Here is a 27036-nt window from a genome sequence, read left to right as displayed (position 1 = left end):
CTAAAATTATCTTTTCACTTTCTTTGTTCCCTTAGTATATGAGTTTTTTTTTTTACTGATACTCCTAGGTTTGTAATTTAAACTCCAATAAAACTGAACTACAGGCCAGGGGGGCAGCTTAGGCAGGAAAGGCACTTGCTGTGCAAGCCTGGCGGACTGAGTTCAATTCCCAGAGCCCATGCAAAAGTGAGAGGAGAAATCCAACTCCACAAAGATGCCCTTTGACCTCCACACATATGGTATAGCACAAGCAATCCCACACACAGACACAGGCAGACACACACACACATGCCCCCACATACAGAAAATAAATAGCAATAAATAAATTTAAAGATAAAAACTGAACTACTTGAGAGTCCCTAAATATGTCTCCATTTCCTTGCACATTCTCTTCCTCTGCCTGGAATACTCTCCTTCATTTTGCTTACCCAGAATGCCTTCCGAGTTCCTTCCAATCTCAGCTCCATGCTGTCTCCTGTGAAAACTTCCTCAATACATAAACTTCTCCTGCATGCCCTCAGTACACTGCACCCAGAAATTACCATGTCCCATCACACTCACATTTATTCCTATAAAAGACTGCTCCACAGAGGACTGGGAATTTCATTTCAGTTTACTCCCAAGCACGTACTCAGTGCTAGCTAGTTATATGTTAAAAGTAATGAATATTTCCACTAGAGTACAATTCCTTGAGCCTGACATCATATAAAAGAAATGATTTTAGAGAAAATAAATTTTCAAAACCTTACTTAAGATGATAAGGCTGTTTGACCAGTAACATCAATAATAAATTTATATTCATAATTCAGATAAAATGATCTTATGAGAAATATTTTCCAAGTAAACAACAGAAATCTTTTACTGAAAGATAAACAGCTCTTTGTTTAATACATCTGAATGGATAGCAACTAAATGAACTGAAGCTATAGATAGTACTAATGACACCAATATCAATGTCTTTCTACTTTAACAGATATGAGTGATAAGAAACACTATGAAAACATTGCCATTCACAAAGCACTAATCTCAAATAGCTTAAAACATAAAAGAAAAACCAACAGTGAAAACTGATTCCCATTCCATCCATCCTTCCACTAAAAATGTGCTTTTCAATAAGCAATTACTAATGCACAGAGGTAATATAATATGAAGAATGAAAGCATATCCTAAAATGTCACAGACAACCTGGTGTTCTTTTTATTATGTTAAAACCAAGTAAAATAAATATGCACATATTTGGGGAGAATACAAGGAAATAATAGATACCGACTTCAGGATAATAGCCAAATTAAATGGAGGCAGACCAAGGGAGAGACTGTAAAGACAGCAGTTAGTTGAAATCTGAGCTTTCATTTTGGTACTAGATGTTCAGTTACTGAATTTTTTTAAATGGACAGATAGTTAAAAGGAGAGGGAAAAACAGGTAGAGCAGTTAAGAAGGAGAGAAAAGAAAAGAGAGGAAAAGAATAAGGATATTAAAAAAACTCAAAAGATAAAAGTAAACCAAGCACAGACCAAACACTGATAGTGTGTTTGGACCAAGAATTAGTGACCGTAAAATACAATGGCACCAGATAACACTACAAGCACTGCTTGTAGTCTGTAGGCTAACACCAACCTATTATCTCTGAATCAAACTCAAAATTCACCCACCCATTCAAGTCCCACTCTATTACAATTGAGTGTATCTGCTATAAATGGTGTCCAATAAATGTGAGGCCTTTGACACTTGGGAGAAGACATTCTCTTCAGCAAATAACAGCCAGAAATGGAGGAGGGACCTAAATAAATGAAACTAGGACCGATCCATTGATTGGTTTCTGAAATAAAGATGGCAATTCCTACATGCCTCTGAGTAGGAACATGGTGATTGTCATTCATTGTTCAATATTTATCAAGTGCCAATTATATGTCAAATCTCATGAAAAGCAAAAGAACCCTTTGGACTTACAGGTCATACTTGAATCCAGTGTAGTTTCTTCTCTAGAAAGCTCCAGAATTAACAGTGTCCTCAAGAGAACTTTTAGCCACTACTTAAACAACCAATACCAAAGCAGTTCATGTGCAAAATGAGGTTATACTGGCTCTCCAAACTTAAGGACACCAAATCTCTAGGACAATCACTGGAAAAACACACATGACATTTCCTGAGTGTAGTGCTGTCTGGTCTTACCTGCTATCTCCGTAAGTGTGTTGATGTGATCTCCATCTGCTAGCTTCACAAAGCCAACCTGACTTTGGAAAGTGTCAATTCCTTGGAAGGGCAAAGTCAGGTGTTTCCCTTGAAGGATTTCCTCAATGAATGGCTTCAGTTCCAAAAGTGCATCAGTACCACTAGTGAGAGACAGTATTTTTCATCAAGCAATGTGATAAGTAATAAAATAGACAAAACCAAATAAGAAACAAAGAAGTCCATTTTAAAAGATAAATTATATATATGCCAATTATTTCAAAGTTCAAAATATCTTTTAGATCTAATCTGAGGTTAAAACCAATATTCAGTTTTAAACAACTATAGAAGAGGCGAATTAAGTCTTTTCTTAATTGTGGTTACTATTAAAGACAAAAGCAGACACTTATGGTGGTGTGAATAGGAACAGCCCCCATAGACTCATGTGTTTGAATGCTTGGCCCATAGGGAGTGACATAATTAGGAGGTTTGGCCTTGTTGGAGTAGATGCAACCTTGCTGGAGGAAGTGTATCAGTTTGGAGGTGAGCTTGAGGTCTCATATGCTCAAGTCACACCCAGTGTCTCAGACCACTTCCGGTTGCATGATGATCAAGATGTAAAACTTTCAGCTCCTTCTCCAGCACCATGTCTGCCTGCACATCACATGTTTCCTGCCATGACAATAATGTACTAAACTTCTGAAACTGTAAGTCAGCCCCAATTAAATGTTTTCCTTTATAAAAGTAACATGGTCATGGTGTCTCTTCACACCAACAGAAATTCTAAGACAATACTATTTCCTTATTCATCAAGAAACTTCTCAGATGTGGTAGCACACACCTATAAACAAAGCACTCTGGAGGCTGAGACAGGAGGACTGCAAATTTGAAGCCAACGAGGACCACATAAAACTTAGAGTATAGTAAGACCTTGATTCAAAACACAAAAATTAAAACTTAAAAAAAAAAACAATTGCTAACCAAAAAAAAAAATGTAGCTGTATAACTCAAAGTACTGGGGCTATAGCTTGGTTTTATAGAGCACTTGCCTGCTGTGTATGGATGGGACCCTAGATTCAACCTGCAGGACCTCAGGGAAAAAGAGGTCTACAATGCAAAAGACTCCATTTTTATCAATATTTTACTAATCACACATCTCAAAACAACCCTCTACACAGAATTGTGGGGAGTGTTCGAAACTTTTTGTTTTGGTTTGTTTCTTCGGGGTGTGGTGTTTTGAGGCAGGCTCTCTTATGGAGAAGGATGACTCTGAGTTCTGGTCACCCTGCCACCACCTACCAGGTATTAGGATGACAGGCATGCACCCAGCCTGCGTTTGACAGAATAGGTAAGTACTCTACTGCTAAATCATGTCCCCAGCCCAAGTCCTAGATTTTAAAAAATAAAAGTACTACTACTTACTCAAACAGGACTTACTGTTTACAGTGCATTCTACAAAAACTTAAGCAGGCATTATATCTTAAAATACAATGACTTTATTAACATAATTTATTGTGCTTCGACTCTATATAAAGTGTAAGTTTAACTGTATTTCCCAACAGAACTAAATGCTTGTTATAGCTGTTTAGCCTATGTTCACCTATGACCACTTTATGTTTCAAATCTTTATTTCTCTTTACATTTCAAGTTAGACATTATCAAATTTTGTATGGTCTTAAATTTATGATTACTTATATCTTGGAAATAATTCTGGTGGATTCACCTTATTATGAAAAAAAATTAAACTCACTAGAGGGCAGCAATTACTTAAAAAAGAAATGAGCATCGACAGCATGAACAGGATTTGCAAACTTCCTTCTCATAAAACCATCACTGAATTAATACTGTTCAACAAACAAATAAGTAAAAATACAAAAAAATATTTTTGTAGTGATTTAATATTTCTAAATGAATCTTCATACAGCTTTGAACCGACTCTGTCCTTGTTCTTTCCAGTCATGTTCTAATGACGAGACTGAACCCCAGAACTCCTTGTAGATGTCAGCGTTTCTCCCCGTTATCTCCACAGCCTCCTCCTAAGTCCAGTGTCCCTAACTGCATTTGGGACCATAGAACATGCTCTATACACTGAACAAATCCTGCCCTTCACTGAGCTCTGTGCTGCAAAGCATGGGATCAGAGAGCAGCACTCACATACCTACCAGAGACAGACTGAGGGAACTCAAGACATCCAGGTGGCATGGAACTATAGACTAAAACAAGCCATGAGAAAGATAAGACTTTTCCAGAAATAACAAATTCTGCAGAATCCTCGTAAAGGAAACAGGAGTGACCTAAATAGTGCAGGTTTTCAGTTATCTGGCTGTATGCATGCAAGTATTTGCCTAATGAGATGCTATTGATCCAAAGAAGGAGTCAGAGGGTCCCTTGGTGAATGTCGCTATCAGATCCTTTTTAAAACAGGGCATCTTCTCAAGAGTGCTTTGTGAAAGGCTTCTTTATATTTAAATAAGGTTTTTTTTTATTTTAAAAACAAGCATATCCATGTACAAACAGAAATTCTGAAACTGAGTTCAGGCCAAAGGTTATACTTAAATTAAGATAGGACAACTGTCTTATCAATCAGCAACTACTTTACACCTAATATACTTAAACTTCTTCTACAAACTGAAGACACAAAAGGACCTTTCATGACATCTACCCAAACCAATTCAATGATTTTAAGATGCCTCTGCAATGCTATCAAATCTACTGATTGAGACGTGACTAAATAACTAAGGTCAGATGCTAGACTCTATAGAATAGAAATGAATAAGGACTGGCAGCGGATAATCTAGACACCTAGCGTACTATACAATATTGGATGAAGAACAGAAATGTTAGCTTAGAGACTTTTTTTTAATTGTTCACATAAAAAAATTGTCTCCCCAGAAAACTCGATCCACTTGGTTTTATTTAGAAGCCCAACCAACAGAGGTCACACCTTGGATCATACATCGCTTAGAAACTGACAGCTCTGGTCCTCCAGAATGTGGGTAGGCTTCATAAAACCAACTGAAGGCCTAAGAGAAAAGACTGGAGCACAGAAGGCATTCTCTCTCCAGAGTTCCCTGCCTCCAGGTCTGGAAAGACAACCTAAGACAGACACAGTCATCTGTCCTGTGACAGAAGTGTAGGTGTTAAAAAATAATTTAAAAGGAGGACCTGTGGGAACCTACAGAATTGACTCCATTCCATTTTGACTTATGGTCTTAGAGTTTTTACCTGCCCTTGCTCTTCCAAGGTGAAACAATAAGGATGTCTGGCCTAAGATGTGACTGTGACAGGATGCTTGGGGTAGGATATGGTTGCTGTATGTCCTGCCTAAACAATAGACTACTTAACTCAGGGCATAGCCATTTGATGTTTGGGGTATTGAGAAGGCAATTATGCCTGCTGGTTCTTTGTCTTTTGCCTTCTCCCCCTCTTTTGATGGGAGTGTAAAAAGACTGTGCACAATAAACATGGGTGGTTCCGTATTCAGTAGATGCCCTCCTGACTCTATTCTGTGTAGCTTTCTTAGTATCTTTAATTTTTCTGCCTGCCATTTCTTAATCCACGGGCCACTTGGTCCATGGAGAAAGTTCCAGGGCAGCCAAGGCTACACAGTGAGAAACCCTGTCTCAACAAATAAAAAAAAAGAAAAGAAAAGAAAAAGAGAAAGAAAAAAGTAAACGGGCTATAGTGGAATGTATCTGAAACCACAACACTGAGGCAGTCCAAGGCCACACTTGATGAATCAAGTTTGAGGCTAGCCTATGCTATATAAAATAAACTGTAAAAACTCTCTGTACAATGACTATCGATCAAGATAATCAGGATAAAGAATATTTCTTTAGAATCTCAATGCCTCCTATTATTTACTGAACTCATCTATTATTTACTCACAGTAGAGTAATAATTTAGGAAATAATATTCAAGAAAGACGTACTACTCACATGTTTACTTCATCTTCATTTAATAACTGCATCACTAGCAAGGTGATATGAAAGGAACCATCACCAACCATGGCTTTGGCCAGCCGCTTATCCTGTTGCAGTATCGCATTTTGCAAGACCTTAATTCCAGCTGTGATCTAATCACACAAAAAAGTTATAAGTAAGCAAAACTTCTATAATGCAAAACTTAAATCAATAAGAAAAATAAGCAAGCAACTACCAAAATTAAAGCGAGGTCAAGATTCTACAACCAAATCCATAATCATCTGCTTGTTCTTACAATTGATAGAGAGTTGACTGAGATGGCTTGATATTCTAAATAAATGTAGAAAAATGACAAATGTGTATCTGTCTGACAGGCACTGAACACAACACTCTTATTTTGCAGACTGGGTGGGGAAACTCCCCATTGCCACACATCCTTTTAGAATGTGTCCTGGTAATATGGGCCTGACTCACTAATCATGACCATTGCTAAGGGGGAAAAAGTTTTATTCTTCCAGAGAAAGGCCAAATCAGCAGACAACATTCCATTTCTGTTAGAAGTAATATTTATTTGTCCCACAGTGAATTGTTGGACCTATTCCTCATTGCTTTTAAGATTCTCTGGGATAAGAGGAATTCCAACAAGAATGGCTGCTGGCATTTTCTTCCTGACTTGTGAGGGATGGGTGGGGCATAACCATGGCGACAGAGCTGAAGGAAATCCAAGCTATGACAACATGCATCCAAGGGAAAGTCTGCAGGTGGGGCTGCCTGTCCGTCCTCCCTCTCAGTACCTGTTCCTCTGGAACAAGAAGAGGGGTGATGGCTCTCCCTCCTCCATTTCCTGTTAGAACCACAAATGCTAGTCAAGCTGTAAATGTCAGTGTACTGGAGAGTAATCTGAAGTAAAACAGCAAGCCCAGAGAAAGGCCCGAGAGAATTCCTAAAAGCCGTGGGACTGCAGAATTAATAAGAGAAAAGGAAAAGCTGGGCTGGCAACAGAGGCAGCATCCAACAAAACAAAGCAGAAAGGGGAGGGAGGGTGGGGAGGGCCCAGGGCCGTGAGCATAGCAGGCTCTGCTTCTGGAGCCCCTGTGTTACCCTCAACAATGGCCCCATTATTGTGGGATGCACTGACAAATCATAAGACACTGTCCTGGGACCTAGACTTTCCCCTGGAACCAGGCTCCAAGTCCACTGCTTAATTAGGCCCACCAGTCCCTCCTTTGTCCCACTCTGAGTAAGACTCTTGTGACGTCACCTTGGAGAAAATCTCCCATCCTTGGTATCCTGAGCACCTCCCTGCGGCCTGACCTTGACAGTGGTCCTGTCAAGCCATGTTTCTTTTTAGCAATGCTCTATCCCCTGACCTCAACACTGCTCTCCTTGTTACAAATCCCCGCTGTACTTTCTATAGTCAGAATAAAGCCCATCTCTCTCCATGAGACTGTTTCCCGTCTCCATGGGCCCTGGTAAAGTGACACCAACCTGGCCTTAAAATTGCCCAATGTGATTAAAAATAGCCTCAACTTGGCTTAAACTGAAAAAAAATCAGCAAAATTTCTAGTCATTTCTGGTTTTGCTAGACAGAAACATAAATGAACCTCAGTCTATCGTAAGCGCCCAACTAACATATGATGATTATGTGACTAGGGCTGTTACGACAATGTAAACCATAACTTAGTAAGTGCAATCAATTTCTTTATTTTACTCCCACGGTTTTTCCTATAAATACCGACCTCTGACACAAGGAAATGAGAACACTAACCTCTTTTAAGTCTGGTGTCCCCAATTCACAAATTGTTCCTTACTCAAACTTAATAAAATGTTACTGTGCCCGAGATTTTCCTTTAAGAATTTAGTGGCAGGATCAGAACTCAAAGGAGACCCCAGTGACCTCCAGGAACACGGAGGAGCCAACTAAAGGAAGACACCAGGTCCATCATAGATAACTCCAGCAGGTGGCATGTGTGTGAGGAAAATACTGACCCCTCTTCAAAAGCTGCTTCTAGGGTCCTGACAAACAACTAAAAGACCTAGGCAAGCAATTCCCATTGTCTTCCCACAGAAGACTGAATGGTCTATTATTCAATCATGTAAGCAGGAAAACAGATGACTCACTCTCTGATTACACTGCTAGATTAGGAATCTCGCTGTTAAACATTTTCATTAAAAACACAGCTTGAGTATTTCTCTTTTTAATTCTATAAACTTTGTTAGTACAAAAAAAGAAAACCTTTTAAATAAATAAAAAACATCACATAGCAAAGCTAGCCAGACGCAAAGCACAGTGTTTCTTATCGGCACTGACATGACTTTTATGGATGTTTGTCAGAGGCCTTGGTGACCTGCAGAGAAACACAAGCCTGAACGCAGTCAAACAGTTTAAAAGAGCAGTAAGAACAAGATGAGGACCAGCTCAGTCCATGACTAAAGGCACCTGCCACCAGCCCTGAGGACCTGAGTTCAATCCGTGTGTTCCACAGGGTGGAAGAAGAGAACTTACTCCTACAAGTTTCCTCTGATCACCAGATACACACACACATACACACACACACTAAATAAAATATAATAAAACATTAATAAATAAGAAAAAGAATCCAGATCCTCATGTCCATGTGACGACTAAAAAAAGCTATACAGACAAAGACCAAGAGGTTTTCCTCTCCTCACGTCTTTATCTCCAGAGGTCCTATACCAAGAAATCCTGTACCTTAGATTTCTGTCACTATGACAGAGTCACATCAAAAGAAAAAAGACTGTCCAGTACGCTAGCAGTCTTCCAAAGACACTGTGCCTTTTGGTAGAGACATACCTCCATCAGGTGAACCCTCAGGGTCTCAACTATTGAAATAAAGATCAATGCTGATGGGGATTACTACAGTAAATCAACACACCCCTTAATATAAAGAAAGTATTTCAGTGGGAGAGGGTGGGGCTCAAGTCAAATCCAGAGAATCTCTGTCTGACCAGTTGACACATCTTCTGGACCACTCTCCGCAATGCACAATTTCCCACTGTGTGACAGTGAGATGAAAGAGCCTTCTAACCTAAGGGGACACAGCACGTTTTCTTTGGAGGAAGAAATAAGCCCAGAGTTCCCTGACTCTCTGGAGTCCCAGGGCTACTCCGCTCCTCACAAACAGGAACTGATAAAATAGAAACCTAGACCTCTCTAAGTCCCCAGTAACTTGTGGGTTTTCCTCTTCCACCAGCAGAGAGAAAAGTCCAGGTATAAATGTTCAAGTAGACTGGCCATTGCTTCAGTTGACTGACTCCCTAAAGCTGCAGACAGTCCAAGCACTTTCACTAATTATGTGGGGATGGGGTGGGGTGGGTGTCGAAACTAGGTCATGTAATAGCTCCTGCTAACTGATGCCTGAGGCACTCCAATCCTTGTTGTGAGATATTTGGTTTACGCTGTATAAAGATACGTCACTGGGATTGGTTTAATAAAAAGCTAAACAGCCAATAGTTAGACAGGAGGTAAAGGCGGGACTTCTGGACAGAGAGAGCTCTGGGAAGAAGAAAAGCAGGGTCCCTAGACAGAGGCAGAGGGAGCAAGACATGCAGGAGAGGTAAAATCCACAGTCATGTGGCAGCATGTGGATGAATAGAAATGGGTTAATTTAAGCTATGAATGGTAGTGTAACAAGCCTAAGCTATAGGTCAAGCTTTCACAACTAGTAAGTCTCTGTGTCATTTTGTGTAAGCTCTAGAGGCCCAAAGAACAATCCATCTACAAATCCTACCAGGTAAAAACCTAAGAGAAAGTAGAAGGTTTTTGTATACCTATCTGCCATAAATGAAATTATAATTCCAAGATTCTTGGTGGTTCTGGACCCTAACACTGTTATCTGATGTGCCTGCAAGTTCTGAAGAGCTCACAGTGGAGGACCTGTACTCTTCCTTCTGTGGTAGGCCAGCTGATGAAAGCTGGGATGTTCTGCCTTTAATGATCAGCAATACACACAGCCTGTATGCCCTATAGGTTCAGGAAAAGCCCATCTCATCTGTCTCAAGCATTACACTGTCAACCCTGTAATGCGTGAGGAAATTCACTTACTTAATATGCAAAGAATCTGATGCTATGTTCCCTACCAAGATAGGATCTGAAGTAACTCAGTTCTTCTCCTACAGCACGTACTCTACCAACACCAAAAGGCCACCATAGAAAAACTTGAGATCTATTGAGAAAAAGTCCATTGCTTAGGTCATAATCTGCTCACCTGAATTTCCCCCTCACATGGGAGAGTAAAGACAATCCATTGGTCCCCTGACCAGCAGCTTACAAATTATAGAGATGTTTCTGTGGACTCTGAATACTGCACATCTTGATCTAAATTTCTTCCTGATGGTATGCCCTTTATGGCAACTTTAAAAATTCGGCCAGAACCTTCTCTGTGAGAAGATAGCCAGGAACAAGCTTCAGGCCAAATAAAGTTGACCTCATGCTCATCTTCAGCATTTTAGTGCAATGGTGAGATAGCTTTAGACCATGTGTGCCTTTGAATTATCCATTAACTATGAAACTAAAAATGAAAAACTGTAAAATGCTTTGAAGACTCTTATTTCCATGAAGCCACATGACACTTGTAATATAGGATTAACCTCAAACCTATGAAAATTTAAAAGCTAATCTAATCAAGCAACATATTTCCAACTATGCTTTGATGCTTCCAATTAATTTATAGATTCCCTGATACATCTTAAGACATTTTAAGTACTTTTTATTCCTAATTACAATCTTTAAAAGGCAAGGACAACACTCCAGAATCTTAACTGTACGTTATTAAAAGAAGCTAATTTTCAGTCACCGTTTAAAATTCCTCAGAATCATTAACCCTTACCCAAGACCCTAATGTCCCACCACTATTGTGCATGCACAAAGTACACTTTCAAACTTAATACTAACAGTCTCGCTTAAATATAACATTAAAAGAAATGTCTACAAACAGAAATTCGACTGAAATCTTAAATATTCTACTCACTGAGTCAACATAAAACTCATCTGTTAGGCATCACCACTAAGCCATCGTCCATATGCCTACACTAATGCAATTAGAAAAGTCATCTGTATGTCTTTGAAACCTTCTAATTGACTAAATGTATATGTAAGCTTTTAAAATGGTATAAATTAGCATGCTTCCACATGAGAGACATAAGTTATGTTCTAGTAACAGCAGAAGACTATCTTTGACCTCATCTTGTGACATTGTTTTTAGAATTCTTCCGAGTTGTTACCCTATCATTGCTGAGTCTGTTGCCTTATTAAGAGTTGCTAAAATTTTGTCAGTATGCTATCCAGGAGTTAGGGTATAGCTCATGGGTAGAGTACTGCCTAGCACATAAGATGACCTAGGTTTGATTGCTAAGACAAGGGGGGAAATACATGTGATATACCTAACTTTTCTTCATAGCCAAATACTCTCAGGGGCTGATGCCCTCTTCTGGCCTCTATAGACACTGGACATACACATGGTACACAGACATACATGCAAGCAAAATCCACAGAGTGAGCTAAATACTCTCATCTTCCTTGCCTGTCAACAACCATGAAAAGCATTTGAAAAACTAATACTATAGCAATACTGGAATAAAAGCAAAAAAGTCAAACTCAAACAGAGACTTGGATACTCAAAAGTATCCAAGGTGACTTTGGATACTTTTCTATTTTCAGGGCTGAATTCACTAACCTCCCATGCTTTCATTAAGACTAGCAACTTTCCCATTACAAAAGTGAAGAGGCATAGCAGTAAATGCTTTAAAAAGTCCTGGAGGAAGTTTGCCCATCAGCATACAAAACACTTATCCTAAAGTTAGTATACTTCTAATTTCAGCAGCTTCTCTTGAGTTCTCACATGTCTTTCAATGCTGATTTGTTTACAATAGTTTGGATCATGAATGTCCCCCAAAGGGGGCCCATGCGTCAGTGGCTTTAGTCCCCAGGGTGGCGTTTCTGAGCTGTGATTCCTTGAGAGCCTAGTAAGAAGTCAGTGGATGACTGTTTCTGAACCCAAGTTCAGTCTTCTATCTCCTGCCAAGAGAGAAGTTTTATTCCACCACAGGCTCCAAGCATGAGGTGTAACCTCGCCTTAGGCCCCAAAAGTAATGCCAAGCCATCAAGGCCTACAACTTCCAAACCTGGGAGCCAAAATTTCTCTTTAAGAGTCAGTAATCTCAGCTACTAGACAGCCAACAAGGTATTACCTCTCCTATGAAAGCACATAAAAGCGCACATGGTCAGCAGCCAGATAAATAATTACACAGACATAGCCATTAAAGGGCAAGCTTTATTGTAAGCCATCAATTTTTTCCTTCTTTTAAACTAGTATGTAATGACATATAAACGGCAAAGCACATATTCCTATACTACCAGCTAGGATATTACCTCACTGACATTCTAACATATTTTCTGCCCCTATTTCATAAAAATATGAAATTAAAAATTTCCATAACAAAGAATTCTAAACTACGAAAAACATGTTTAAAATCAAGGAGCCATGTAATTCTGAATGCTTTCTCTTTTTTCTTTAAAACTGAGTGCCAAGAAGCTGAGGCCAAAAGTAGAGCAACTCATTGAGAATGCACTGGCTTCCAAGCGCCTGTTTGCAGGTCACTAAACTGGAACTTGGAATACATTCTTCCATTGAAACAATGTGACAAACGGTCCTTCTTTCCCAGGCCTTCCTACCCAGTCTCTTAAATCGTTAAAAAAGAAAATGAACATTAGATACTTTGAAACAGACAAACACAAAAAACTCCCAGCAAAAGAATTGATTCATATGTCCTCCTCTTGTCTAATTCTTTTTTGTTTGTTTTGTTTTTGTTTGTTTGTTTTTCGAGACGGTTTCCCTGTATAGCTTTGGAGCCTATCCTGGCACTTGCTCAGTAGACCAGGCTGGCCTCAAACTTAGAGATTTGCCTACCTCTGCCTCTCAAGTGCTGGGATTAAAGGCGTGGGCCACCAACGCCCAGCCATTCTTGTCCAATTCTTACATCTTCTCCCCATGTTTGTATGTAAGCCTCATAAACTTGCTGCTCCCAAAAAGTAAGTCTCCCAAGACAACAGCATTAAATTAAGCTGCACTTCCCATAGCTATAAGACACTACCCTCTCTAAAAAAAATGTGCCACTGATATTACATTACAAAATCAGCATTTGTACTTATTATTCTTAAGACTTTGGGGGCTAGGACTGAAACATTTGTCTAGTATATGTGAGGCCCTGGGTTTAACCCCAGCACCACACTTAAAAAAAAGAGTTCTAATTATAGTTTGGTATGGTGGGATTGCTCTTAGGTCCCTGAAATGACAGAGGGAATGGAGACTGTGTGTGCAAATGCATGCACCCACCTCTTCCTGGAAAGCACCAGTCTAGGCACAGAGAATACAATAAAACTTTTTGTGGGGAAAACAATTAAACTGCAATAATGACAAGTGACAACCAGAAACCATAACGACCTTTAACTAAGGAATGGAATGAGATTAGGGGAGGTGAAGGTCAAGAAGGCAAGAGAGGCTCAAAGAGAAAGAAGGACTGAAGTGTAGAAGACCAGAACAGCCATCTTTAAAGAAGAGGGTTGGGAGTACATCTCTATCCTAGTGTCAATGGGAAAAGCCTGAAGTAAGCAGGTGGGTGGTATGTTCAGCATGGAGCCTAGAAAAATGAACATCTGAGGTTAGGGCTATCCCCTGACCAAGCTGAAACTCAAATAATCTAGTTACCTGAACCAGTAGAGTTTGTAAGGCAGGTAACAAGTTACTAGGTCTGTGAACTCCAAGCCATACAGGACTCCATCATCCTTCCTCCCACATGCCCTGTGGACCAAATCCTAGTGGAAGACGGAAAGAGTGTCTCTGCCTTATTCCACTTGGTCCCCTTCTCCATGTTCTGTATCCTACCACATCTCCCATCAACCCTCACTGCAAAAGCAGAGGAATCAAGCACTGGCATCGAGGGGATAGAGACACCCTATGACAGATACAAAGAACAAAGCATAAAGGGAGAAATATAAACCCAATGGCCTTCTGGGCCTACGCCTGGAATCCCAGCTACTCAGCAGGCTGAAGCAGGGAGATCACCGGCCCAAGGCCAGCCTGAACAACTGAGTGAGGCCCTCTCTCAATAAGGAGCATGTAAGAAGAGTGCTGGAGATTTAGTTTAGTGGTACAGCACATGCCTAACATTTACGAGGCCCTCTAGGTCCAGTCACTGGTATAATTAAACAATAAAATGCCTAGTTACAGCAGAGAATTCCAAATCAAGCACATTGAGAGCTTGCTTGAAGGTTCTACAAGGGGTACACAGCTACTCATATACCCTTGACAAAGACCAGTCCTCCTCCATCAGGGAAGGTGTTCTTTTTTTTTTTTTCCAACTACACAGCTTTGGAAGGGATGCAGCTGGGGTCGTGATGGAGGAAGAGACACCTGCCTATCCAACTAGATTAGTCAAACCAACCCTGGCCATCAATGAGCTAACAGATATCCCAACCTGACTACCCTCATACCTAAACCCATTGGGAGACTCTTTAGTGGAATGATCTCTAAGCAACGAATCAAAACAAAACAAAAACCTGGCTTCTCTGCTAGACAGAAGTCATGTGTCTTCAGGGAAGTCACTCCAGCTGTCTACCATTTGGTCTCCTCCCCCAGGCCTGGCTTCCATCTGGCTGCCCCCAAAGCATCAGAGTGAGCATCACTTCCCGATCTCGCCTAATGTCCATGTGTACACAGTCCTACAGCAAGAGGAAGCCACTGCAAGCAACAGACAATCATCTGAAGATGATGTGCAGTAGCTCATGCTCTAAGCTGTGTGTCACCTAAACACGTCCAAGGACCACCTTACTGCCAGTAAAACCAGAACATGAATCTAAGCTCACTGTTCCCTCCTTATTGGATCTTCTCTCTAGTTACACTCTGATCTCAAAGGCGAGGTATTTCCTAGGATAACCCAAAAAAACTTGGTTGTTTTTTTTTCCTGACATTTATTTATTTGACTTAAAATTCTTAACAGGGCTGGGATTATAGCTTAGTGGCAGAGCATTTACCTAGCAAATATAGGACCCTGGGTTTGATCCTCAACAACACTAAAACAGTGCCTAGTCCAATGGTTCCCAACCTTCCTGATGCTGTGATCCTTTAACACAGTCCCTCATGTTGTGGTGACCCCAACCCTACAATTATTTTCATTGCTACTTTATAACTGTAATTTTGCTAGTTATGAATCACAATATAAATATCTGTGTTTTGCTAGTTATGAATCACAATATAAATATCTGTGTTAGGCAATCCCTGTGAAAGGTTCATTTGACTCCTAAAGAGGTTGAAACCCCCAGGTTGAGAACCACTGGTCTAGTCAAAGAGAGTATTCTAGACTCACAATGAGATTTGGATCTGGCCCTGACCTTACGCTAAGATGTAAAGGCAGTCTTGTGAAAGAAGTATTCTTCCCCTGTGTTTTCATGCCCATGTCACTGACATTAGCTTCAGTTGGATACAGTACTTTTTTTTTCTATCTTAAAAATATCTCAGTATAAGATCATTGGCTAGTCCCATTTTCTACTACTTACACATCATTGATTTTTTTTTAGATTTTAATATTTTTATACTGAGTTTGACATGCAATCTTAAATTGGAACAGGCTGAGTATTCCTAATCCAAAAGCATAAAATCTAAAATGCTCCACAAATCCAAACTACAATGCAAGGGGAAAATTTTCACATCTGACATCATATGGTTGTAATCAACACCCAGAAGCACTAGAAACCATACATTAAATTACCTTCAGGATATGTGAAGAAGGTAAGTGTGGAAAACAAATGTTCCTGCTTAGACTTGGATCTCATCCCAAGATTCATCATACACATACAAATACCTGACTAGTCCAAATAAAAAACTGTCTAAAATGTGTCACATTCCTGGTCTCTGGCATTTTAAGCAAGGGATACTCAACCTACACAGCAATGAAGAATGTTTTAAGAAACGACGATGCCATGATCCCCATCATATGAAGGCCTGAGAAGCAAGAAGCTCCATTTCCTACCCTCCCCCACCCTCCCCCACCCTCCCCCACCCTCCCCCACACACCCCCACTCTCCCCCACACACCCCCACCCCACCCCACCCCACCTCACCCCAGGCTTCTGAGTTCTGTTTTTCCCACAGGCTCATTGCTCCTTGCTTCTAAAGGCCACCTCCAACACACTGAGCGAGACTCTGGGAATGATCTTGACATGGACCTGTGAGTATGGCTTTTAGATCAACCAAATCAACCCTGGTGGTCAGTGGGCTGACAGCATAGCCTGATTACCCTCATATATGAACACACTGGGTGACTCTAATGCAAGGATCTCTAAGCAACAAATCAAAACAAAACAAAAAAAAGCCTGGCTTCTGGTCACAAGTCATGAGTTTTCAGGGAAGTCACTGACTACTGTGTACTTGGTCTCCAAGGGTCTGGTCTGGGTCCCACCTGGCCATGTTATTATTAAATATGATTATTCACATAATTATTTTTTCAAAACTATTAGATCAACAACTTTCTATAATTTAAATGAGATCTTTCCCAACACAGTCCTACTAAAATGTTACCAAATATTTCTAGAATCTCAAAGCAAGTGGATCGACAAACCTTTAATATATTTTAAAGATAGTTTACAACAAAACTTCAAAGTAAAAAGGTTCTTAAGAGGCTATCACCTTTTTGTTGGTGATCGGAACAGACAAGAAATAGTTGGGTTGATAATCTTTCAGGGCTTTCTTCCTCTTCTTTATGTGATCATTCTTGATGCCTTCTTTCTCTTTGCTTCTCTTTGAATTCATTTGAGGTACGTCAGTGACTAGAGGAAAACAAAGCAAAGTGTGAAAGTGTCTCACACATTTAAACAAAGATAGTCTAGTTTAAAAAGGAAGAAGCCATACAGTATACATAATAAGCAGCGATCATGTATAACTGTTATTTTCAAATCTAAAGCAGGAGTCAGCAAGAACTCCCATCGTAAATGGTTTAAGTTTTGCAGACCATAGGGTCTGTGTTGCAGCTATCTAATTCTGACAAAACAAATGAAAGAATATAGCTGTGTCCCAATAAAACTTTATTTACAAAAGGAGGTCAAGGCAGCATTCTAGCAAGCATTCTCTTGCCAGAGGTTTTTTGGTTTTGTTTTCCTCATTGTTTTTGCTTTGTTTTGTTTTTTGAGGAAGGGTCTTGCTATGTAAACTAATTCCCCTTCCTTAGCCCCTCAAGTTCAGGACTATGAGCACGAGCCATTATGTCTGATGCCACGCTCTTTCTGCACTAAGAAAGTGGATTGTTGGTTGGTTGATTTGTGTTCGCTTATTTCATCCATTCCCTGTGACCTAACTTCCTCTGCTAGCCCACTTCCTCCTAGCAGTGTGCCCTTCCCAGCCACACTGGTGCTTGAATACTCAGGCCACTGTGGATATTCATGATCTAAATTGTAGCAAGTGGATCATGTCAGACAGGCTCTAATGTCAATTCAAACATCTTCCATTGGCTAAAGACGAGGCGATGTGGGCATCAAACTGACTAACAAATTAGTAGTGTGAATTTTATCAGATATGATCAAATCCATCAGTTCATAATGATTCCAAAAAGAAAAAATTAATACCAGAATTCAGTTACCTCTAGAGAAGTCAAAGAACTATTATTCTAAAAAATAATCACTCGTGTGTATACATGGTATGGTTTTACACCCCTGTAGAGATCTTTGGGTTTTCTCGCTTTAGTCCAGTATGCTGTTGACATAATCAGCCTGTAACACTGTGAGCCGCTGTCATGTTTTCTCTTATTTAGAGTCTGCGTGTTATTTACCAAGTTTATCAGTAGAACCAAAACACAGTATCTCTCTGCTTTCTCGCTCCCTCACTTCATTTTCCTTCCAACTTTGGGAACACAGTCTGTGTTCTGAAGGACAATTTGCTGTTACTACGTTTACTTGCTTTCACATGAAAATATAAAAAAGTAAATATTTACATACTCATCTAGCTTACTGATAAAATTGGTGGCTTAAAGTCACAAAATGCAGACAACTTTGGCCGTCTGCCCTGGATCTTTTATCAGATTATTTATAGTAATTTTGCTGGTTAGCAAAAAGGCATCCGTGGAAGTACAGCTTGTAAACTCATAAACTTAATTTATTATACTTGTTAATATTTATAATGACTTCAGTAGCCATTTAATGTGCACTGATAAACTTGATGTCATTGACAAGGGCTGTTGCTTTCTCAACCACAGATTTTTTTTTTAACTAAAGCACCACGTGTCAACTTATGTAAATTATCTAATTTTTCCTCAATCCTATTTATTCATTCAAAACTACAAAGGAGTGAATTAGAAGAGAAATTAATTTAATTTAATTAAGTACTCCATCTGTTATTGTGGGTTGATTGTTTCCACACTTGTTCTTCATTAAAATGCTGGGAATGAATGAGAGTTTGTTTTGATATTTCCTTTCTAATTATCTAAGCAGATAAAAGTCTTTCAATGGCCTGGGGGTGGCTATGCTCACCTGCAATTCCAACACTTGGGAAGACTGAGGCAGGAAATTTACTGAGTTCAAAGCCAACCTGGGCTACACATGGAGGTACTATCTTTAAAACAAAACAAAAATGACCAAATGATATCACAGTCATCTTAGTCTGTAGCATTCTCTATGATGTTTGGACAAACAAAAAAATAACAGCCTATTGGATTGTCGCCCCCCCCCAACATCTACACCATCAATGGTCCATTAGAGTATGTTAAGGGACTGGTCCTGCTGATAAGATCTCCATGACTCAAGGCAACAGCAGGATATATGAGAGGAGTTTGGCGAGGGTCCAATGATGATGGTGTTCCAGAGGACTTGAACGAGACCAAATGACTCATTGCAATGAACATTTTGTGGTTGGAGCTGATTGGACAAAAGGGTATACTGTGTGACACACTGCAGCTCCTGATGCTACTAGGATGAATGAAGAGGTGTTGAAAGCAAAGAGGATCACTGTGGTGGTGGTGGTGGGGTGTGTGTGTGTGTGTGTGTGTGTGTGTGTGTGTAGGGTGTGTGTGTGTATAGGGTGTGTGTGTAGGGTGTGTGTGTGTATGTAGGGTGTATGTGTGTGTAGGGTGTGTGTGTAGGGTGTGGGGGGGTGTGTGTAGGGTGTGTGTGTGTGTGTAGGGTGTGTGTGTGTGTGTAGGGTGTGTGTGTGTGTATGTGTAGGGTGTGTGTATGTGTGTGTGTGTAGGGTGTGTGTATATGTATGTGTACAGTGTGTGTGGGTGTGTGTGTAAGGTGTGTGTGTGTATAGGGTGTGTGTGTGTGTGTGTGTGTGTTGTTCTGTTTTTAATTTATTTGGGGGAGCTTTGAGGGGAGATGCTGTAGGGTGAGGGGAAGATATGGACGAACTGGGCAATAAGTGGGAATGGATTGCGTGATGTGAAATTCCAAAGACTCGATAAAGAATTATGTTATAAAAAATAAAGCACACATTCATGCATTATTCATGACACATCACTATACACAGCATTTGCCTTCCCAATTAATAATATAATGGACACAGAATGCAATTTACCTCTTTTAACTGACACAGAATAATCACTGATGTCTGTATATATACAAAAATTTTAGATGAATTTTTATTTTATGTTTTAAATGTTTAAAAATATAACTTAACTAATGAATAGATAATAAGATGGTAATTTCCTCTATCTTAAAAATCTCCAAAGGTGGTATCAGAACTCACTGAGGATGCCCAGCACTGCAATGCATGATTACGTTCCAAGGTTGACGAGGGCAAGCAGACCACAAATTCAAGGTCGGCTTCAGCTACATAATGATTTCAAAGCCACTCTGAGCTCCAAGACACTCAAGTCTTACAATATACACACCAATAAACAAAAGGAATTTTGAGGGTATAAAACAAGGATTAGAAATTTCCATAGAACTGAATTTCACATGTAACTAAAACCCAACTCTCAAATATCTTCTTTTGGATCTTGACTTAAATGTGGCTTAGGACTAGAGAGATAGTTCCACAGGTATGATTGCTATCCACCAAGCCTGATGATCTGAGTTCAATTCCCAGGACTTATACAGTGGAGAAAGAGAACAGATTCCCTGAAGTTGCCCTCTGACTTCTACATGTGTGTTTTGGCATGCACACACTCATACATATACCTATCTACCTACATACATGTATACATACTCACACAAAAAAATATAATTCTTAAAATGTCGCTTGATTGTTCAGAATTGACAATCTCATGTGACTAGAATCAGTGAAACTAAAGCTCTCTCTCCCACATCTCCTGTGGGAAGCTGGCTGGGCTATTCCTATCAGCAAAATGACTCTCCCATGCTAACTCCCACTCCACTGTCAGAGGCAAAGAACAGCAACTCCAAACATTTTCTGGGATGCTTTCTGGGTCTGTAGCCAGTTGAGCCACAATGTGCTTCTCTCATCAAGAGAAGAAACCATTAAGTCCTCATGCTCTCCTCACTCAAACTAGGGCAAACCTCCTAGTTCTTATGTATTTATATAAAACTCCTACTAAACACACATACACAAAAAAAGTTTAAAAATTTCTAGTTAACTAGTTAACAAATTATTTTTCTTTATATTGCATGGAGGAAGCTAGTATTAAAAGTAAGAGATAGGGGCACACATCTTTAATCCCAGCATTCAGGGGGCAGACACAGACAGATCTCTGTGAGTTCAAGGCCAGCCTTTTCTACGGAGGGAGTTCCAGGACAGCCAGAGCTACACAGAGAAACCCTATCTTGAAAAAAACAAAAGAGAGAAGTTGCAGTCAAATAACTCAGAGTTACATTTAAAGGTTTCATAGGGGCTGGGGAGATGGCCCCACGGGGAAAGTGCTTTTTGTAGAAGCATAGGGCCCAGCATTTAAACCTGGGCACCACATCAATGTCATGCACAGCAGGATATGACTGTGACCCCAGGGATGGGAGGCAGGGACAAGCCTAGGGCTTCCTACACAGCCAGCCCAGCTGAATCTGTGAGCTGCAGGATCAATGAGAGACTGTGTCTCCAAAAAACTAAGGTAGAAATGTGATTGTCCAGCCTCCACATGCACACATGTGTACCAGCACACACAACTGTACACACACACACACACACACACAAGGAAAGAAAGGTTTTATAAAGAAACACCTGTACACCATTGTATGTTTAACTCCTTTCTTATACACATTTTGTCTTTTGATCTGTACGGCATCAATATGAACTAAACAGGAAGGAATTACAATCTGCATTTGACAGTTAAAGTCTCACTCACACAGTTTAAATGACTAAAGTCACACAAGGAGAAAATTCAATAATCAAAACTGAACACACAGTCCTGTTTCTCCCCTAAGCCACTGGATGAACTGGAACTTAGAATCTGAAACCCATCTTCCCACAGAAGAAATCTTCCACTCTGTACTCTGGAATATAGGCTAACATTCAAATAGTTTTAAAGCTCCAAGACCCACAATATCAAAGCATACTATAATACTCCACAGTAAAGAACAGATTTCAGGAGACTGGCCTAAGGTCCATTTTATACAGGGCATTTACATTCACCACTACTCTAATAAAAACTATACCAAATCCTGTCCCCCCCAAAAAATCCTGCTTGCATAAAGGGCCATCCTTCCCAAGGCCCCACCCTGAGCAGAATCAGCCATCCTTTTCAAAGCACAGTCCCAAAGCACCCATCCTTCCTGGTGCATGGTGGTCATACAGAACACTGCTCTCTGGAATCCTGGAAGGAGCTCATTACTCACACCTACTGTAAGTTGCTCAGATATATTAAATATGGGTAAGATATGGATGGATCAGAAGTACCTACAGCTGAACAGTAAACAGTTTTCATCTTTTCCTGGATTACACAAAAATCTGTCACTTTTGTAGAGGACAGCATCCCAGCCATCATGTATAGTTCTGTTTCCACAGTGACATAAAATTTCTGTTTTAGTGTTTCAATAAAATATTGGTTACATAAAGTTTGTAGATGAAGCTCTAAGGGACAAAGAATTGATAATGCCTGTCTGGTTCATGGATGGGTGGACGGATGCTCTCAATGCACAGCAAAGTGCCTATATACACCCAAAGGTCATTAACCATTTACACATGAGTGAGTAGGTACTTCTGAAATTGCAAGTGGCTCTAAAGAAATAAAGTGGGTCATTATAAGTCATGAAATTATCTCCCAGATCCATGACTTTCAGAAGTAATCACAAAATGCTCTGATCCAAAATTTTGTGAGCCATTTCTTTTTAATATGCGTGTGTGTGTCTGTGTATGTGTGTTTATGTGAGCCATTTCTTATTACCTGTGACAGCTTTGACAACAACGTATCAGATAACAGTTAGCACTCAAAAGCATGACAAGAGTTTAAAATGAGATAAAGATGAAATGCATGCATAAATGTACCGTCCACTGCTTCCAAGGATGTCTTTAAATAATACAGTACTTACTTCCACAGTCATCTCGAATATCTACAGTAGCAAATGGCATGTCTGTCAGAGAATCTACAGTGCTGGCTTTTAGTTCCCCTGACACCTTCTCTTCTCTTAGCACACTTTCACACTGGTTGGAATTTATTTCTCCTACAACAAACGAGAAAGAACAACAACAAATATTATTAAATTGTTATTGTCAAACTCCTACCCAGAAAACAAAACACCTCAGCTACGTGCACAATGCATAGCAGCCTGCATAAAGAGGTGGTGACTTGCTCTTTTAACACAGTCTTGTTTTTAAACATGCATCTTTAGGAAGCTTTTTTCTAACGCACAGTGTTCAGTGGGGCCTGGATGACAAGAGAGAAAGTCAATCATTCTCCATCTTTAAAAGCCATATTTTTTCACATCTTTCGACAACAAACCAATGAAGTGTGGTGTCTGTTCACTTGTTACGCTCTTCTCGTGTTTAATAATACAGGGGACTTTAAAAACACTTCATTTAGTGTTGTCTTTTTAGCATATATTAATTACACGTTACAAGTTTTTCATTGTGACATTTTCATATGTGAGTGTCGTCTATTTTGATCATGGTCCCTCCCCACACACACACACTTTACCCTCTCATCCCTTCTCACTCACATTTTGTGTTCTAATTTCTATAAGCTCCGTCTTTATTTCCCCCTTCCATAAACTCTTCCACTCCACCATTAAACTTAACACTGGAACTCTAGTTAAAAATACTTGACTCTAGGAGCCAGTGAGACAGGTAAAAGCTTTTGCCAGGAAGGTCTGGCAACCTGCATTGGATCCCCATTACCCATGCAAAGGTGGAGAAAACCAATTCTAATCGTTCCCTGACCTCCATACATAGGCCATGGCATGCATGCCCTCCCACATACACAAGCGATTCTAAATACATGACTCTAAATATTCATTTCTTGAAATTCAGCTGTGAGAATCAAATCATCCTCACAGTATTTTGTAACAGCCCTCCCAAGCCATACACTAAGGCACATTTCACATTTGGTCTTTGTTTGCTTGTTGTAGGTGGAATACCCACATTGTAGTGGTTGGAGGGCTTAGGAAAAGAAGACTTGAAGTGATAAAGTTAATTGCTAAGTTTATCTGTTGGTGGTCTCCCCGGTACCATTACTCACCATGCCTCAAGTAGCAGACAAAAAAAGTTATTTGGGCTGAACAAAACCCAGGAATACTCACATAATTTTCACCCAGTGTAATCAATGAAAACTAACTTGCCCTGCAGAGTATTAAAGAAAACATACATCTCCTTCTGTTGTAATCCTCTATATTTTCAAATGCAATAATTGCAAAACGCATTCCATTAAGAATATAGTTTACATGGCTGAAGAGATGGCTTAGGAGTTAAGAGAACTTGCTGCCCTTCCAGAGGACCTGGGTTCAGTTCCCAGCACCCACACGGCTCACAGCAATCTGTTAATTACAGTTGCAAAGTATCCAAGACCTTCTCCTGACCTCTTAAGGCACTGCAAGTGTCTAGTACACAGACAGAACACACAGGCAAAACAGCCACACAAAAACAATAAATCTGAAGGAGGATGAGGTGGTACCTTACAGGGCTGGAGAGATGGCTCAATGAGTAACAGCGCTTGTTGCCCTTCCAGAGGACCAGGGTTCATTTCCCAGTGTCTAGCTCCAAGCACCCACATCTGGAAACTCACCCACTGCCTGTAACTCCAGTTCTTGAAATTTCACACTCTCTTCTAGCCTCTTTAGGCACCTGGATACTGCACCATACACACATTCAGGAGCACTTGCATGTGCATGTGCATATACACATACATACACACACACATTATAAATGAATCATACATATATATAATACATGACTTATAGGGTATCAGGGAAGTAGTTCAGAAGAATAGTATCTCATGTGAATAAGGCCCTAGTTTCAATCCCTAGCACCCCCAAAATTTTAATAAGTAAAACAAACAAACAAACAAAAAAAAGAATATGACCTGCAAACTGGGACTATCTAGGCCTGTGTCCTAGTGATTAGGAGACTAAGGAGGATGATCTCAGCTTCAAGTCTTTGCCACAGCGTGAGTTCAATGCCAGCCTGGGCACCACTGGTCTTGGTTTTAAAATGTATACTCTACCTCCTCTACCTTCTCCTCCTCCAGGCAGACAAAAAGTAAAACAGAAGGTTGGGGATATAGGGTCAGCAGTACAGTGCATTCCTAGCAAAGTTTAAGGCTCCAGTACTTTTAAAAATGTATATCATGTATTTCACAATATAGTAATAATTCTCATTTATAGTTAATATGCATACTAAAAATACACATTTTCATTACAATTTGAGTGATTTCTAAAATTATTCACACACAACTATTTTCTGGATTTTAAAAAATGACAGTATCCTTTTCAATCATGTTCGCTATCAAAAAAACACTGAAAATACATTCTTTTTTTTTCGAGACAGGGTTTCTCTGTATTGTTTTGGAGGCTGTCCTGGAACTCGCTAGGTAGACCAGGTTGGTCTCAAACTCACGGAGATCTGCCTGCCTCTGCCTCCAGAGTGCTGGGATTAAAGGCGTGCGCTACCAACACCCAGCTAAAAATACATTCTTAATAATGCTATTTATACAATTCGGACTTTAAGAAGTATGACACACCGTGGTGGTTTGTCCCTATTTGGTAGCACTGTTTGGAAAGGATTAGGAAGTACAGCCTTTCTGGAGATATGACACCAAGAGTGGTTTGAGGTTTCAAAACCCATGCCATGCCACTCTCAATTAGGGTGCCATGTGTCTCTCTCTCTCTCTCTCTCTCTCTGTCTCTGCCTCCCTCCCTCCCTCTCCCTGTCCCTGTCCCTGTCTGTCCTGTCCCTCCCCCCTCCTTTCTTCCCTCCCTCCCTCTCTGCGTCATGGTTATTGTCTAAACATATAAGCTCTCAGCTCCCGTTCCAGCACCAGGCATGCCTGCCTGCCTGCCTGCCTGCTGCCCTGCTCGCTGAGATAATGGTCATGTATTATTCACTCCCTGAAACCATAAGCAAGGCCCCAATTAAACATTTTCTTTTATAAGCAGCTTTGGTCATGATGTCTCCTTATAGCAATGGGAAATTAATTAAGACAGAGTATGTGGTACACACATGTTCAACAAATTTTAGATTACTATGGGTCTACTCACTTGAAAATGTTAGCTTTCTATGTCTATGCTAGAATTTTGAAACACAAGTGCAGTTTAGACTTAAAAGTTTAAAGAGATCAATATGCATGTTGAATCTTTTTACAGGCAGCTTCATGTAGAGGACCATCACCCAAAAGGCAGCTTAAATACAAAAAGCTTTTAACAAAAGAGCACTTGTAAGCCAAGCATGGGAACACATACATGCCTCTAATCCCAGCAAACAGAAGAACACTGAGTTCAAAGCCATCCTGGGCTACAGATTAAGACTGTAACTCAAAATAACAATATCAATAATAAAGAAATATTTAAGTGCTTATACAATTAAACATATTACCTATGTACTACCCACAACATATATAAAGACAACATAGAAATCCGAATGAAAGTAAACCCAACTATGACTCTCCTAATTTTTTCTCAATCTGATCATTTAGTGATAGCTAACAGTCCCAGTATGATACTAGCATGTCAATACTATTTCCTGAGTCTATGTGCCATGTGGAAAATTCCTGACTTACAATGGCTTCAAGTACAACTTTTCAACCTCACGGTGGTGCAAAAGCTGGCTATCATTTCTACTACTCTGACTAGAGGGAACCTCTCAGAGCCAAGGAGGCAGGGCATCGGATGGGTTCAGCCTCTCAGAGATGAGGAGGCAGGGAGTGGGGTGGGTACAGTCTCCTGAGTCTGAGGGATACGGTCAGAATCTTGTCACCTGTTCAACTTCCTTCCTGACAGCTATTCAGGAAAGCAGTGAACATTGAGGAGATATATTCAGATCTGAGTGTTGATCTCTTCCCAGACTGGGGAAACGAGGTCCATCCCCCTCTTGTGATGCTGGCAGTAAGTACCAGCTTCCAGGTGGCCCCAGGATCTTGAGATGAAAGAATCAATACTCTAGAGTAGTCTGTGTTGCTAAGCAATGATGTTCAGCAGGCTAGTTATATTTTAAGGCCTATTTTCCTCTTACAGGCTGTCTTGCTCCAGGTCATAAGTGCTAGGATTTGGGCAAAGGCTGAGGGATATAACTAAATACATCCATCACAACTACACTTTCTCTTATGCAAGGTGTAAAGACTTCACTTCAGAAAAACTGCCTTCAACCAGTTGGTCCTTAAGCATGTCAGAGGTAAATTCATTGTTGTAACTGATATGTTGCTTAAATATGCTGGGCCTGGTAGCATGGGCCTGTAACCCCAGGTATTTGGGGGGCTGAGACAGGACTGTACATTCAGAAGCACCCTATACAAGTAACTTAGTGAGATTTTTGTCTCAAATTCAAAGTTAATGAAGCTTGGGATA

The 27036-nt window shown here is 40.2% G+C and overlaps 1 protein-coding gene across 7 annotated transcripts in view; it reads right to left on the bottom strand.

Annotated features, from left to right (window-relative positions):
• The window catches only part of Akap7 (A-kinase anchoring protein 7), a 112744-nt gene that overhangs the window by 81864 nt on the left and 3844 nt on the right, over positions 1–27036 (bottom strand). For all 7 annotated transcript variants that reach the window (XR_005881803.1, XM_040758168.1, XM_021224168.2 and 4 more), the window contains exons 2-5: positions 22576–22707; positions 16796–16935; positions 6109–6245; positions 2174–2334 (exon numbers count right to left, since the gene is read on the bottom strand). Coding sequence is in view for 6 of the 7 variants with exons in the window: in XM_021224168.2 (XP_021079827.1) it covers positions 2174–2334; positions 6109–6245; positions 16796–16935; positions 22576–22707 (570 nt within the window). In the remaining variant the exon portion in view is untranslated. The remainder of the gene's footprint in view (positions 1–2173; positions 2335–6108; positions 6246–16795; positions 16936–22575; positions 22708–27036) is intronic.

This window comes from Mesocricetus auratus, unplaced genomic scaffold, assembly GCF_017639785.1.
Source record: "Mesocricetus auratus isolate SY011 unplaced genomic scaffold, BCM_Maur_2.0 Super-Scaffold_100018, whole genome shotgun sequence".
NCBI lineage: Eukaryota > Metazoa > Chordata > Mammalia > Rodentia > Cricetidae > Mesocricetus > Mesocricetus auratus.
The sequence above is the reverse complement of the archived record's forward strand: the minus strand, read 5'-3'. Positions and strand labels throughout refer to the sequence as shown.